The 17343-nt window shown below is 34.5% G+C and overlaps 1 protein-coding gene and 1 long non-coding RNA gene across 3 annotated transcripts in view; one reads left to right on the top strand and one right to left on the bottom strand.

The window, feature by feature from the left end:
- LOC129003172 (NAD-dependent protein deacetylase Sirt6-like) overlaps positions 1-15578 on the bottom strand; it is a 47009-nt gene extending 31431 nt beyond the window's left edge. For both annotated transcript variants that reach the window (XM_054431438.1, XM_054431437.1), the window contains exons 1-3: positions 15353-15578; positions 12822-12949; positions 11486-11604 (exon numbers count right to left, since the gene is read on the bottom strand). In XM_054431438.1, the coding sequence (XP_054287413.1) occupies positions 11486-11604; positions 12822-12949; positions 15353-15418 (313 nt within the window). In that variant the 5' untranslated portion in view covers positions 15419-15578. The remainder of the gene's footprint in view (positions 1-11485; positions 11605-12821; positions 12950-15352) is intronic.
- On the top strand, positions 6601-8977 carry LOC129003173 (uncharacterized). The gene is made up of 3 exons (XR_008491625.1): positions 6601-6653; positions 7348-7437; positions 8881-8977. It is a non-coding gene; the product is annotated as an uncharacterized LOC129003173 (long non-coding RNA).
- Positions 15579-17343: the final 1765 nt, after the last annotated feature.

Below are 17343 nucleotides of genomic sequence, written 5' to 3'. Positions count from 1 at the left end.
TGATGAAGAAGGTCAGTTAGAGGTGAAACCTTGGATTCAAAATGAGGTACAAAACAACTGTACCAACCGCAAAGGCCCAAAAACTGTCGAACTTTACGCTTCGTACCAGGTCTTTCGTACTCTTCAATAGCCTTGTTTTTCTCAGTTTGCCTCTCTAATCCTTTGTCTGTTAACACATGACCCAAATATTCTACTGAGTTGGACGTAAAGTGACATTTCTTCACCTGACAGGTAAGTCCATGAATTTTCAATCTTTCTAATACTCTTGCCAAATGTTCCAAATGATCAGAAAATGTTTTGCTGTAAACTAGTATATCGTCCAAATAAACTTGACAAAATTCACCAACATAACCTGGCAAAACTTTGTCCATCAGACGCATGAATGTTGCTGGGGCATTTTTCAATCCAAAGGGCATAACACGGAATTGATATAGTCCCCTTGGTGTTGAAAAAGCTGTCATAGGCCGAGATGATTCTTCTACTTCTACTTGCCAATAGCCAGAATTCAAATCTAAAGTGCTAAATACTTTGGCCCCACTAACTTGCTTAATCAGATGTCGTAGATCAGGCATTGGGTAAGCATCAGCAATAGTTTTATTGTTGACTTGACGTAAATCCACACAAAGTCTGTAGTCTCCGTTCTTCTTTTTGGGTAATACTATTGGTGAAGCCCATCCTGAAGATGACGGTTCAATTAGTCCTTGATTTTCCATTTCCTTTACTTTTTCTATGACAAACTTCCGTTTGTCCGGGTTAAGAGGGTAAGGTTTCTGTTTGACAGGTGTGTTATCTTTACAAGAGATCATATGTTTTACCGTAGTAGTGAACCCAATTCTGTCTGTAATTACCTCTGGAAAGATACTGAGTAAATTAATCAAGTCTGTTCTTTGATTAAGATCCAAAATTCCCGTTTTCAGTTCATCCAAAACGTTGTTTTCTAATTCTGTTCCCAAATCAAAGTGTTTGTCCTCTAACCATCCCAATCTAACTCTATTTTTAATGCCAAAAAATATTTCATTTGCTGTGTAATCTATCAACACACCGTATTTAACAAGGAAATCATGCCCTAGTATGATTTCCGGGATTAAATCCTTAATCACTTTTACCGGAATGTGAATAGATTCTTGAGAACATTTGGCTTCAAGAAAAGTAAATCCTTCGATTTTGTAATTTATATCTTGTACTGCACCTTTGACAGCAGTTACACCGTCTGGACAAACAGGTTTTAACAATTTAGCCACCGTCATGCCAATAAACGAATGTGATGCCTGAGTATCAAGGGCTGCAGTATAATATTTGTCACCAATCTGTATACAAATTGCCGGACGGGGATTACCCACACTCTCACTAGAAATTTGACCAATATAAGTTTTTTCTGACTGGTAGTTTTGGGACTTAGAAACTCTTCTAGAACCATTCTCGCCCCTATTAGAACGGTTCTGGTCTAGTTTTCCGGACAACGGGCCTTCACATGCCCAGTTTGCCCACATTGATAACATTTAAAGGAGTTATCAGGGTTCGAAGTTCTGGTTTTTGAGGGATAAAAGCTTACCTCTTCGTCTAGCTTTGCTACTATACTCCTGAGTTCGTCAAATGATTTCGGTTGAGCTACCTTAACTAGAGACCTAATCTTATCATGTAAAAGTTCCATTATATAAGTAACACTCTCGTCAATACTCCCACCATCATTCATCCTCTTAAACAACTGTAACTTTTGAATAACAAATGCCCCAGCTCTCATGCCACTAGGTTGAACATCCGTCAAGAATTTCTTAGTGATTAATGCTTTGACAGCCTCTGAATTAAATCTCTGCATAAACTCATGTTTGAATGTGTCCCATTCTAGACTTAGACCCTTAATGTTTTGCCACCAAGTACCTGCCGAACCTCTCAACTGTTGGCTCACTAGTAGCTAAAAACGCTGTGGGACATTCCTCTAACCTGCCGTGAAATTCCGGTAAGCTGTCTTTTATAATTTTGGGATCCACAGCAGGCATGAATGATGGTTGGTACTCTGGATTATTCCAAGTAATTGTCTTTTCCTGTGAGGATATCTGTGTTCCGATAGCTTGAATTTTATTGTGAAATTTAGTTTCCATGTAATCAATTTTAGTTTCCAATTCATTTAATTTATCAGAGTTACCATCGAAATTTGTTTCTAATTTTGTAATTTTATCAATGGTCACGACAACATCTGACTCCAATGATTCAATTCTTTTGTCTAATTTTGAATAGTTGTGAGAAATTTGTTCCATAAATGATGACATTTTACTATTAATATCTGCCGACTGTGTGTCAAGTTTCTCAGTAATATCTGCCGACTGTGTGTCAAGTTTTTCAGATTGGATATCTAGTTTCTCTGAAATTTTGGACAGTAGAGTACTCACCGGGTCAGGTTGTGATATTTGTTCTACCAACTGGGTATTTTGTCCTACCCGTGGTCGAAGCTCGTAGGCTTTGCTTCCTGTCTCCTTCTCCTCACTTTCTTCCAGGCCTTTCTCCAGCATTTCAGTTGTCAAATCTTCAACTCCTAATTTTGTCATTTCTTAATTAAAAGTCCTGTCACGGTCGCCAATTGATATCGTCAATATACGTGATTCAATTGATTTGATATCACGGACGATTAAACATAAAAAAAAAATGACAAAATAAGTGTTAACAAAAACCATCTTCTTTATTACATTAAAACAACAACTAAAACTCTTATTTGTTTTTAACCAAAAACAATTTAAAAACATCTGACTATATAATATTTTATCTATATAAGAAAACAGTCTTTTGGCAAAGAAATAAGAATATTATATTGAGGTGTTTTCTTTGTAAATGATTTATCATCGTACGTCAAACTCTGGTCTTGATACTATCATAGATAAAACATAGCCTCTTAGTAGATTTCCCATCCTTATAGAACAACTGAAGGCAATTTTATTGTTAGTTCTGTCCGGTTTTCTGTAGATGTTGTGTTTTGTTTACAATTTGTTTCTGTTATTTTAGGGTTAGTTTCTCATTATTTGTGAGTCTATTTTAATTTATAAAGGGATTCTGCACAGCTAAAGGAAAGTATATTTCATTTGGTACCATCCGTGTGTAATTCGGTCCAGTAGTATGGTCAGGCTAGCTGTCATAAGTTTTGCAAAAGTTTTAGCGAATTTCCCTATAGGTAGTAGCAGTAGCTGTTACTGTAGGTGGCAAGGTAATACCTAGGCTTGGGACCAATTCACTTTTTCATTTTGATGTCCTCAGAGGCCAAAAACACCATTCTTTCAAATTTGTTTATATATATATACTAGCAGATTACCCGTCCTTCGTACGGAGTTGGCATATAAGTTTAAAATGCGTATTGCAGTTATACTCAAGCTTTGCGTTTGTAATGGGGAGGACACAGTTTTATATCATTTGCTTCTTTAAATTGTCGGTATACTAAAGTATTATATATCTACCATAAACATAATGTTCTAACACTTATCCTAAACAATAAAAAAATTATTAAAAATTCTCAAAAAATCACAAATTATTTATTACATAAAAAAAAAACTGTAAACAATCCTACTTTTACAGTTCTTATTGCGTATCACAGTTTTTTGTTGCTGCTTAGTTCAAATTAGCTGTTTACATAAATGCTAAAAAAATTATAGTGCTGCGCCCTGTTGGTAAATATTATAACTTTTTAATGCTTTTGTATATCATAGAACCAACTTTTTTAGTTGATACACCTGACTAAATTCTTTAATTCCCTTTAAAAATGAATACTCATAAGGTTAACATGGGGAACTGCAGAGCCACTGAGGCGGAGCTCGAAAGGATTTTTGAGATGAGAATATGCCTATATGTTAATCGGGAATTTGAGCTATCATCATGCCAAATTTCAGCCCAATCCGTCCAGTGGTTTATGCGTGATTGAACTTCAAACAAACAAACACACAAACTTTCACATTTATAATATTAGTAAGATATCCGTGAACTAACTTGAGTAATTTTTGTCTGATTTTGATGAAATTTGGTTTAAAGGTGTAAGGCGGGATAAACTTAACTTAATTGAGTTCGCGAACTCAATTAAATATATATGATCGGACCAAGGGACGGGATTTTACCACATCATGGTTTTATGGGGTAAAAATAGGTTTTTCTAATTTTTTACCCTCAAAACACAAAATTGCCCAATTTCTCTCTAGACCATTTTAAAAAGCTTAAAAAAACAAATAATTTAGTAGGCCTATATCAAAGTGTTTTTGTACGGTTATTGGTAACGGAAAAAATTCAAAAAATTGTAAATTTAAAATTCCTTGTGTTATTCTTTTGGAGAGTATTGTAAAATGATGTGGTTTGCTTGTTTATGGATACATTTAGATCAAACTTGGCAAATTTATCCATTTTATACTAAGCTATCAGTATTTTACTAAAAAAAAACACACTTTATTAGTTTCCTTGAAGCAGCAAACCTAGGTACTCGTTAAAATTAATGTAATTTAAATAGATTTAATTGAAAATCAATTCATTCAGATAAATGGAAATTCGCTTAGTCGGCAGGTTTACTGCAGCAGGGGTATTTTTTTAATATATAAGATTTATAGTTAAGAAATATTTGTTGTACACTCAGCAAGAATAACAATATCATTTTAAGTGTTTAGTTTCAACAGTTAATTGTTTATTTAGTTACGGAAGCTATGACTTTATAATATCAATAATGTAATACATTACATAATTGATTACTTTAAGTATTCTTCACATGACATCTACTGATGTAATATGACACAATAATGTAATATGAAATTTGACATTTTTTTAACATTAGGAATATTGATCAAATTAAGTAGTAATACTTCAACTACTCAACTTGATATGGTTTTCATAGCAATTTAATTGAGTATCAGACCAACTTAAGGACAAATTCCAGTGGGACCTGAAAGCAAAATGGAAAAAAACTCTGCAGACTTTCTTGAAACGACCTTCCAAATCCTCGACCTCTGTGGGGTTTGCCCCAACACACGACACACTAGTTTCATCCCTTGGACGAAGAAAGTGCCACACTTTGTGTTGATCTTCTTCCCCCTCTACTATCTGATCACTTTCATGATCCACTACTACAACAACGATCGAGACATTTTTGTCTTCATCCACGTTGTCAGCACCATCACTCAGTGGCTGACACATTCCCTTGCAATTCTCACTCCTCTGATCCGACCCGACGCCATCGTCAGGTTCTTCCAGATCTTGGAGGAGACGCAGAAAGTCATGTACTCCTTGGATATAACAGAGCCTGTCGTCTTGAGCAAGATGGTCCAGCAATGCTACATCGGCTTCTTCATCATCACACCAAGTCTTGTCGTGGCCTGCTGTATTGGCTACACACACACTTTCTACCAAACCACAGCCATCGCTGCCGTCATGACCGTGTCGTTCGCCACACTGATCAAAGGCAAGATGATGCTGTTGCTCATCCACAAGAATTTTGAAGCACTTAACGATCGGTTGGAGGTGGTATGTGAGCAGACTCTAGACGCTATCAGGAAAGACGGCTGCACTGGAGATTTTACCTTCAAGATTCACAGGGAGAAACCTATCCCCAAGCCTAAGATGGCGTTTGCCTGCATCACTGTCGACGAGATCCACAAATTCAATGAGGCTCATTTTCGACTTTGCGATGCTCACCGCGTGATCAACGAGCTATACTCTACCCCCGGGATATTGATGCCTCTCACCACCTGCTTCATATTCATTCGCATGTTCATCATTGTCTCTGATTTCGGCCATTACATAGTTCACATCGTCTACGGTATTCTCTACCTGGTCATGTTCATCTCTTTTCTCACCTCGGCCACCAATGCCAAGAACAATGTAAGTGTTGCTCTAGTAGTAATTTTGTTGACTGACATTCTGTTAACTATCAGCGGCTTGTTTGAACATCTAGCCTTGTAGTTCTTTAGTGGGTTACCCGCTTTTAGTTATCTGTAAGCAGTTTTCTCTGAAACAAACCTTTTTCACTCATCCTACTTTACCAATATTTATGGTTTATGTTTCATTTTAAAGCTTGAAAAACAAGCTTTAATATTTTACAATGGGATGAGAAGTCTACTTGTGTTGGTTAGTCTATGGTTTTATTCACCTAATAACTATCCTAAACAAACATGACCATAAAAGTAATTGGATATTGCATTTTTTTGTTTTGCCTCAAAAACAGGTTTTTAGCCCTATAAAAATGTGAAATTTGTGCACGAGTCTCTTCGTATTCTTTAATCCCATTTAATATTAAAGTATTACTTTGTTGTTAGTTACATGTTGCTGCATGTCGACCTCTATTAAGATGGCATGATAAATATATTGATAGCAATAAGACGAACACCGCCTGGGTCTAGAACAGTTATCACTTGGAATTGAACTAGTAACCTTCAGATTTGAAGGCTAGCACTATTACCACCAGCTTCCGAGACAATTGTAATTATATTATTTAGGTGCAGTACTACTTTTACTTAGACAATCTAGACATTTCAAGCAAATTGAAATAATTGACAAGTGAAGCCTCTATAAACCTCTATAGGTATTAAAAGTCACAAAACAAACTCATATAATGTATTATTATGTTTTAGTCCCTAAAAACTGGCTACTTGATCCATGAACTCCTTGTAGAAGATCACCCCTTTGAAATTGAGCAAGAGGTAAGTTTAGAGAAACCTTAATGATAAGTTTCATGTTGTGGCTTTAAACCAAACACAATTGTCATCCCATTACTTTTTGAATTACTATACAAAGTATTTTAAATTTATATAAAATCATCTTTGAATGGAATTATTCTAGAGGAATATTTGACAGCAAGATATTTCAAATTAGGCCTACTGTTAAAAAAGCAAAGTATTTTCAACAATTTTCCATTTAAAAAAATCAATACAAACATGTGGTATGACTAAAACAACACTTGTTCACAATTTTAAACCCGTAATCAGGAAATTAGATTGAAATTTCTCTGTATACTTCATGAAACACCTGTTGGTAGACTACCTGACTACCTACTTATGAAAAGTGAGACCACACTCAAAGATAGATTCAATCACATAAGATCAACATTTATGTTGTAAATTTCAAGTAAACTGACTGTTATTGAGTCACTATACCTTTGACTTAAAACTTGTAAAAAATTCAAATTTGGTAAAAAAATAACAAATATTTTCTTCTAATTGTAACACATTCCATTGTAACACAGTCATTCCCTTATGAGTTATTTGCCCTGAGAATAAATCGGCCATGTTTACTTTACTCGTGAACTGATTCACTCCATTAAAGACTCAAAAAATCATTTATGATTGCTTTTTTTAACTATTGTGGTTAAATAATTATGTTTTATATGATTTACAGTTGGAGTTTTTTTCCCACATTCTGAAACATCGGAAAGTTCAACTTTCGGCCGAAGGATTCTTCATTTTGGACCTGAAGATTTTAACGAAGGTAAACTAGAAATTTTTAATTCTATTGATGATTCAAATGTTTTAAATATGATATTCTGAAAATACATTGATAATAAGTGATCTGTATAAAATATTTAAAATTAGATCTGTTTAGGTATAATTTGTAGGGTATTTATTAACTGAATCTTAAGTAGGTATACACCTGTAAGAAACAGTGGTATGGTATTGAAAGCAGGCACTGAACTTAGGACTATGCAAAACTCTTTGTGTGAACGTTTGTTGGGTATAGAATAAAAACATTTTCTTTTTAATCATGACTCAGTTATTTGGTTGCTTCTGTTACATCATAAACGTTACCTAAATAAATAGGTTTCTAAAATTGTCTTATTCCAATAGCTAAACTATTTTGGGGCAAAAAGTTTTAAAATAGTTTGAATTTTTTTAGATTTGTAAGGGTTTGTATAAGCTTAGAATAAGCCTAGCTTTTGGTTATGAATCTGTACTATGGTTATATTAGTCAGGGATTACAGAAAAGGAATAAAACCAAACATAACTAATTAATGTAACTGGATCTAAAAGGAACGGTTAACTCAGTGTTCTACAGCACCTCATAAATATTAAAATTAAAGAAGGGCAAATAGATGTACAAGAGATATATTTCGCCCTGATCATATCAAATAGATACTAAAAATTATCTTTAAATTATGTAGATATCTTAAAATAGTCTAAGACATCAATCTTTTTCATTTCAAGACAAGTGGAATCAATAGTAAACCCCCCAAATCTGACCTCGGCTAGTTGAATACTTGCTTTATCCAACCGTGCCATGGCCTATTGGTAAAAATATTTCACAGTAATATCTTGACTATTTCCCATGGCCTTGAGGAGATCATCACCGTCACCCGCAATGATGGCAAAATCTTGTATCCTCCGCGATCACAGAAACATCATCCTTTTCCATTATCATCGTCCTTCTGCAATCGTGGAAAAATCCTAGACAAATCCACGGTCAAGAAAAAAAATCCTCATTGCCTTCGCCAATTGCAGAATAATCTTGAACATCTCTCTATTATCATCGTTTCCAGCAATTACAGATACTATCGTTGTTATCTACGATCGCTGCAAACTCCTAAGCATCTCCTGTGGTTCAGGAAACATCATTGTCGTCTTCCCTGACAGTAGCAAAATCTTGAATGTGTCCCTTAATCACGGAAACAGTGGTAATCGCCTCCCAAGATTGTGGCAAAATATTTAGCATCTCCAGCAGTCACGAGAACATTATCATCGTCTTTTCACAGTCAATAAATGTCAGTTAAGTAATTAATTTGGTAATTTAATATGCTCCTCCGACAATTCAACCTTTTCACTGTTCCATGGTCTGGGTCCTGTGGGTGTTGGATTAGCAGGGTTGTACTGTACATCCAAAAATGTACTCTGGTTTGTTTACTGGACTACTTTTTCAAACTTGAAGCTATTGTTACAGATGATGTGCACTCTTGTTCCTCTCATCCTGATTCTAGTCCAGAGGAGGAATCGAACCAAAACTGCTTGAAACAAATCTCAAAAACCGTAGAAACTAGAGTTATAAGCTATGTAGCTTCACTTAGTCGTGTAGATGTTACTTATATATTAGTTTCGGTAAATTTAGTAACGTACTTGATTTAATTTTTTACTTATGTGCTACAGTAAAACAAACATTGTGGATCTAAAGATTATCAAGTTATCCAGAACATTGAAATTTTTAATGGGTTTTATAAATGAATATACAGGGTGTAAGTGAACAGCCAAACTCCGGCTGTTTTTTTCATACGTTTTTTCAAAAATCGCTTTGTTAACCAGATATCCGCCATTTTGTATCTTTTATAGGCTATTAACATTTTTATTTTTGGATTTTTTCAACCGATCTTTATAAAACTTGGTACCGGTATGTAGATTAAGGTAGAAAAGCCCCATGTGAGAAAAAATCATCTTGATTCAACTTAAAATTTCAAAATGGTGGCCATTTTAATTTCTTAAACTTAAATTACTCAAAAACGGCTAATTTTATGAAAAAATACCAAGAACACTTTTATTTAGCATTTTCAATCCCCTATAAACGATACCAACTTCAAAAAGGTTGAATAGAAAATAGCTGAAATATTACGATTTTGCAAAATGGGGTAGAATAAGGCAGAAGCTAGTCAGGTTTAACCCATTTTACAACTAAAAATCATAATATTTAAGCTATTTCTTATTCGATCGTTTTGAACTTGGTATCGCATTAAAAATGGTAAATAAAAGTGTTCTTGGTATTTTTCATAAAATTAGCCGTTTTTGAGTAAAAGTTATAAAAATTAAACTGGCCGCCATTTTGAAATTTTAAGTTGAATCAAGATGATTTTTTTTTCTAACATGGGGCTCTTAAATACCTACATACCAAGTTTTATAAAGATCGGTTGAATAATTAAAAATTAAAAATGTTTATAAAAAAAATACACAATGGTGGATATCTGGTTAACGAAGCGATTTTGGAAAACATCTTATTCTTGATTTTCTCTTTATTTTGACCCATAGAACCATTTCCCGGAGTTTGGCTGTTTACCCTGTATAACAGACTAGCTTTTACATAAAAAATGTATAATTGCTTTTATTTGCTAGCACCTTATCAGCTGTTGCCTTGTCCAGTTACGCAGACTCTCAAGTTACGGTGTGTCGAGCTAGTGAGGTTTTACTGTACAGAGCTTAACAGTAGATTGCCAGATGTTTACAAAATGTCATTCATCGCAACATTGCAAATGTATTGGTTATGGAAAATGCTAAATAGTTTTGCTAAGATAGTATTTTTTATAAATTTACTTTTGCATTAAAAGGTTTCCACCTCCCAAAAATAGACCAAATTAAGTTATTCCTCATTTGATTATAATTAATTATTCTGTCTAATTATTTGTTACTATTTATTTTTTTAACTCACTTGTTTCACACGTTTAGTCACATTGAACCAGTTTGTAATCAAATATATCTGCAAATAAAATATTTTTCTGTGATCTTTGCATTACAGTATGTGTTTCATTACCTTGTTTTCCCTACACTTTCATTGTAGCCAGGTCTATAAAATGGAATTTACAGTAGCGTTTCTAGCAGTAGTGGCCCCTTGGCCATACGACAGTGTCAAATCCACTGTTAACAATTAATATGAATTTGCTGGTCAATGGATAATATTGCTGGAACATGTTAATTAACTAATTTTTGTTGTTTCTAATTAACCTGGGCACTGTACAGAATAGATACAAATATTTACTAAACATTGGTTTTATATTACCTGTTGTCAGTTCCAAATTGTAACTTTTGTAAATACTATATGTTTTGGCGAACTGCCATTTTCAAGCATACAGTCCAGTAATGTACACTGAAAACACCGCTTGTATAGATTTATTGTTTGTTTACACACATGACACATAAATAAATAATACTTTTAGTTGGATAGGCCTATCAACTAAAGTTGGTCTGTTCCCGGTCGTGTAAAGGCAATTTTTTGTACCCCTGATATGCCTATCCAACTAAAAGTATTATTTATTTATATGTCGTGTGTTAACCAACGATGAAACAAGCGGTTTTATTAATGTACATTCCTGGACTATATGCTTGAAAATGGCAGTTCGCCAAAACATGTAGCATTGACAAAAGTTACAATTTGGAACTGACGACAGGTAATATCACGATTACTAGAAAAATACCCCGTATGGATCATAAACATAAACAAAATGACGTTGTTGGCCCGAATCCTATATTAGTATAGGCTATTAGTAGCATTGAACATATGTTTTAGCAGTTCCATTTAACCAATGTTAAATAATGTTTATTTTCGGGCCAAAAACGTCATTTGTTGATGTTTATGATCCATAACGGTATTTTTCTAGTAATCGTGGGTAATATAAAACCAATATTAGTCATTATTACATTTCCAGGGCTACTACAATGAATTTAAAAAATGTTTGCTACTAAAGTAGGTTAATGCCTCTTGAGTTTTCTTGATCTAAACAGTTATCATGAATCATTACTAGCCCACATTAGGTTATGGATTGTAAAAAGCATTTAATCTTAAATCTTACCAACTTCAACAAGCTTGGCCAACGCCATGTGAGTTTTGGTAGGAATGGCATCGTTGAATGATATGTTTATATCTGGCTTCTCTCCCTTAGCTTCCAAAGTCCAAACCCCTTTTGGGCCTCTGTAAAATAAAAATTATGGCTTAAGTTTATCAGTTGCACGGTTGGGGTGGATAATCAAACATAACAACTGATCTATTTTTACTGGCTTGTGAGCTCCCGTTTGATTAAAAACTGTGCTGTATGAAAGCTTGCATTTAACTACATACGCAACAAACATACGATTTACTTGCAAGAGCGCAAGAGTTTCTATCCTCCCTTTACACTAGGCCTACTAAAAAAATCCTGAAAACTGTATAACTTAATGTTAAAGGAGCATTATTCGCTTTCACATTCTTATAGAATAGCTGAAGACAATTATATTGTTGGTTCCGTGCTGTGCTGCTAGGATCGAGTTTTTATTTACATTTTTTTCTTCTTTTCATTTCAGTAATTTACAACCTTGTTTAACTAAATACAACGGTATAGCCTAATTATAAACAATAACTCGTCCTTTAGTTATATAACCAATCAGTAAAACATAAAATTAACCATAAAAGAGTGGAAACAAATTTTTTTTTGACACTAGTGCTAAGTGCCACCAACATAAAAAACAAGCTTCAAATTTTACAATGGGATGAGAAATCTCCAGTCGCCAGAAAAGTATGGGACGAAGTAAGGGATAAGTTTTTTCTGAATACCTACTAAGTTTTCTTCAAAAGCAAACAATCGTCAGATAGCAACAATAGCCGCAATACGTCTTGCGGGTAAGCACAGTTTGCCATTTTCAACTAAACTGACTCCTAAAACCGGGAAGATTTGATAAGTGTTATAAATGTGCTGCTTGTATTGTAGCCACCACTGCCGCTTATGTGTGGCTCAGGTTGCTGCTCGACACGTGTAAAAATTCGACACTACCATACATGTTAAGGATTCTCTGACAAGGTACGTTTTTACCATTCTTAGAAACAATCTTAATTACAAATGGCAAAATGTTGTTGGTGTTGATAGTGAACTACTTAGAAACACTTTTTGAGCTGTTAATACAAAATTAGGTATACATTCATTATGACAGCTAGCAAAAAACATCCCCAAAAAAAAAAAAATTCCTGTAGCGCAAACACGCCACAGTACCCCCTCTGGGCATCCCTGATTGGAGGGAATTTGGCGGGCGAAAGTATGGCTCATCTGGTATCGTTCGATTCATAACGGAACGAGGAAAGTCTCAAAAACACACTTTATTACACTCTCTGTAGCAGCAAACCTAGGCAGGTTCTAAAAAAATACAATTAAGACTAACCTGAAGTCAGGAATTCCAGCTGAAGTGCTTATGCCAGCTCCTGTATGAACCACAACATGGCGAGCCTCTGAGATCCATTCAGCAAGTTTGGAAACCTTTTCAGCCACCTCTTCTTCACTGTCAAATTTCTATAACAAATTAACTTAGCTTAATTGGCCCTATATTAAGTGTACCTAATAGAATTGGATTTAGTTGGTCTAACCAAACAGGACAACACAAGTTTAAGTTAGGCCTAGGCTGATAATAAAAATGAGAGAATCTTCCTAAAAAAAGATACCGATGTCTTTACAATTCATAATTCACTAGTGTACCTGTTGCTTGAATTCGAGCAATTGCGAAGCATTACAGGCGTTATTTTAAAACGAATAACAGTCATAATTTCCTATGACTTTATAAGAGTGGACTCAAAGATTATGGAAATACTCACGATGTGTACAGTTAGACAAAATCAATTTTTTTTTTAAATATCTTATCTTTTTTTTAAGTTTGATCTTGTTTTTTAGTGTTTTCTACAAATGTTTCCCACTCATAGCCGCATAGCCCGCATTAGGTTGTCTGCAATGACGATTATAAATGAAAAAAAAACATTATTTTTATTTCTTCTACTTGGTTGTGTTCTATGACTTTTCTATGTTTCCATAACCCATACAATAGATATAAGTTAACTTCATAAGAAATAATCTTAAGAGTTAGTACTGTGATATTTTCAACTGATTTGGTAATATGTAGAATATTATACAGTATTTGATTCTCAAACTAAAAGTCATAGTTTTATATTAGCTCTCTTTATTAAAAACCAAAAGTAAATATTTACAAACACAACATAAACAAATGAATATTAAACATAATTATGTTATTTGTCAGTATTGCAAAACATGACACGATGAAAAAGAAAATCGATTTTAAAATCTGAAAAAAACATTGCAAATACTTGATTTTGACAGATTCAGTTAATCCCAATTTAAATATTAACAGCTGTTTCATTAAAGAGTAGTGAAAATTTATGCATTAAGGTCGTAATGTAAACACATCTGAGGAGGGAACTTTAAAGGCCTCTGGGGCAGAGCCCCAAGGGAATTTACCTCGTTTCTCTTTTGATGGCTCATCTACTGACCAAGAGCTTTCTTTAGAGACCACTAACAAGTTTCTACGCCCAGCCGTTCTCTGTAGGCCTAATTAGCTGTGACAAAACCCCGTTTTTCCTCCATAAGAATAACATGGGATGGGAATTTAAAGGCCACTGGGGCAGAGTCCCAAGGGAATTTACCACATTTCTCTTTTGATGGCTCATCTACAGACCAAGACCTTTCTTTAGAGACCCCTACCGAGTTTCTACGCCCAGCCGTTCTCTCAAATTAGCTGTCACAAAGAAAAACTGTTTCAAATTAATATATAGATTCTTGTGCCAAGTTACGGTAGTTATTTTGGAAGCTTCGTTATACCAGTATGCAACACATTACCTAGACCTAATTAAAAGTTTGTTGCGTTTGTATTAGGCTACAGTATTTATTTTATAAGTTACTCTACTAACTTGGGAGCATTTTCACCATACACGAAGTAAGGAACAACTGGATATACCACATCACAGGCTAGCCATCACAGGTAATTCTTTCAAACTCAACTGTGTGAAATTTTATAATAAGCTGCCTGAGCCTCTTCAGGCAGACAGCCTTTCTATTTCTCTTTTCAAATCCAAAATTCATAGCTGGCTTGTTGCAAATCCTTTCTATTCAGTCAAGGACTTTTTGAAACATAAAATTACAATAGAATCATTCACACTGTAAGCTAGGAATTCTCAATCTTTGTTAGCTGTAGATATAACATACTTGTTGATATTGATATTGATATTCTGTTTAATGTAATTTGACAATGCCTATTCCTGTATACAACCTGGTCAACGGCAATAAACTTTCTTATTCTTATTCTTTTATTAAAGAGCCATTGTGTAGCCCAAATAACGCTAGAGTCTCAACAGTGTATGCTAAAATTATTGTTTTCTTCATCCTAGTGATGTACATCAGGCACAACCTATGGTCGTAGTCAGCCTATAGGCTACTAATGATGACCATAATGTGTAGCTTAAAGAAGCCCTTTCTTTATTACTGAAGATGTTGTTGAAAGAGCGTTTACAAGAGGTACCCATCCCTTAGCTTAGAGTAATTAAAAACTTATTGTAGCCTAGATTGAAGTGTTATTGTAACCACTCTTTATTTGTAGCTTATGCCTATTGTGTTTGCAGTTGAGTTGGTTGAAAGTTTTGATTAAGTAACTATCTTACTTACCATGTTTTAATATTCTTATTATTAATCTGATAAAAGTAATAAAAAAAATATAAAAATAACGATTTTCAGGTAGGCCTAGGCCTAGCCTAGTTTTAAACAATAACCTAGGTTAGAATAGGCTCCAGTCATTTACGAATAGGACTACGGACAGGACTTCATTTTATTTAAACTAAGCATGGAAAATACAGATGGGACAAGCCCAAATATTTTATTATATTATTCAATACCACCGAAAGTCATCAAACTTACTTCTTCCAATCCTAATACTCCTTTGTTTTCATAGGGTGATAGTCCATCGGCATAATTGCAAGACATTTTGATTTTCTCACCAGCCACAATAGTTATACTGTATATTCTATAGCTCTTTAAATAATCATCCTGACAAAGTTATATCTTTTGAGTAGACAGAACTTATAACAATGAACACTGCAATGTGACAAATTGGTTAATGATTGTTTTTGAGGAGAGGATGTTTATTGTTCTTTTTCTGTTTTTGTTTTGATTTAGTGACAACAAAAATTGCAGTGTGCCAGTCAGGATCTTCTCTTCTCTAATCAGATACAGAGAGAGACAGACAGAGCAGAAGGCAAAAACCGAGAAGCCGGCATTTCTTCAATAGAAACAGCTGCATAGAGTAATAGGAAGATGCGGAAATATATGTGTAAGTATGTTTATGTGTAACCGTGGTTTTATCTATGGTAGTATGTGTTGGTTAGTCTATGGTAGTATCATAGATAAAACCATAGATAATACATAAAAACATACTCCTCAAGGAGTACACTACTACTACTGTACAAACTACTTGAGGAGTTTTATCTATGGTAGTATTTACTTTGAGGAGACTTAGAACAAACCAAATGCAGTATTAAGTGCAGTCATAAGTGCAGTAATATTAAATGCAGTATTAAGCGTGGTTGTGTGATTTATGTTATAAATGTTAACACATTATTAATATCATCCTTCATATTGTCAATCGCTAGAATCACCAAGTCGTTGTTTATTGTATACCTTTTTAATGTAAGTTATATCTTTCAATTGTGTTCTTTGCAATCTACTGTTAAATTCTGTTGAATATTTTTTTAGCTAGTCATAATGTAAAACTCAAATGAAAAATGGTTATTGCTGTGTACAAATAAAAATAAAATAAATCGCAAAAGCATCTAAAAAATACGGGAATTATGCTTATGATGCATGATTTTAGCGTGACCTCAGAACGATTCACGACACTGCGGCCGCAGTTTACGCTCACAATTTCGCTGGGACAGTGGAAGATAAAAGTATTTTATTATTGGGCTAGGCTAGATTAACAAGACTTGTATCAGCCAAGTCAAATGCAGAAAATGCAATAATAACTCATTGTAACCCTATACCTAAACCCTATAGCTGTTTGTGCAACTAGTGAGCAAAGGGAGCAATTGACTCACTCAAGAGAAATACTTACCAGTACTCACGAGCCGTAAGGCGTGTGAGGAATGGTTTCTCGAGTGAGGCAATTGCACTTTGCACTCGAGTTGCACATTATATTTTCCCTACAGTTAAAAAAAAAAAAAAAAACTATTCTTATCTTGTTTTTAATTTATGTGTCTCAATGTGTTTTACCATGTCCACTTCTTGACATGTCCTATTGCATTATCTGAATGCTTAAAGGAATAAATGTATATTGTCTATTGTATATTATTGTCTACAGTAGTCAATGCTACAAGTACCGAAAGTGGCATACATATTCCAATTCAAGAATTGTTTACAATCAAGTTTCATGTGCGAGGTACAGCTGGCTTTTTGTAAGTGCACTTGTACAATCATTGACTACTAATGTACTATACAGTACAAGGCTAAGCCATTATGATTAGAATATTTAAGCAAGTGCAGGTTTAAATCACTTCCTGAACTGCTCAGAATCAGTATCTTCCACTTATTCTTTTTATATTTAATGTTTTTGGGTGTATTGGTTAAACAACCAATTGTATACAGTACTAGCTGGCCCGACAGACGTCGTCCTGTCCTATTGTGGTTTTATGTCACATGCTCGTTCATTTTCAAGATGAGCTCGTTCGCATGGCTCAATCACGTCCTGGTTGAAGTTCGTTCGCTACGCTCACTCACCTTTAGTTTGGAGCTCGTTCGCTACGCTAATTCGCCTCCAGGTTGAAGTTCGTTCGCTACGCTCACTCACCTTTTGGTTGCAAATTAGCTGTTCTCATAAATTAAAAAAAATATAGTGCTGCACCCTGTTGGAAACC

This window comes from Macrosteles quadrilineatus, unplaced genomic scaffold (genome assembly GCF_028750875.1).
Source record: "Macrosteles quadrilineatus isolate MER2022 unplaced genomic scaffold, UCM_ALF_1.0 Scaffold_9__3_contigs__length_116548681, whole genome shotgun sequence".
Taxonomy (NCBI): domain Eukaryota; kingdom Metazoa; phylum Arthropoda; class Insecta; order Hemiptera; family Cicadellidae; genus Macrosteles; species Macrosteles quadrilineatus.
This window is presented reverse-complemented; position numbering and strand designations above follow the sequence as displayed.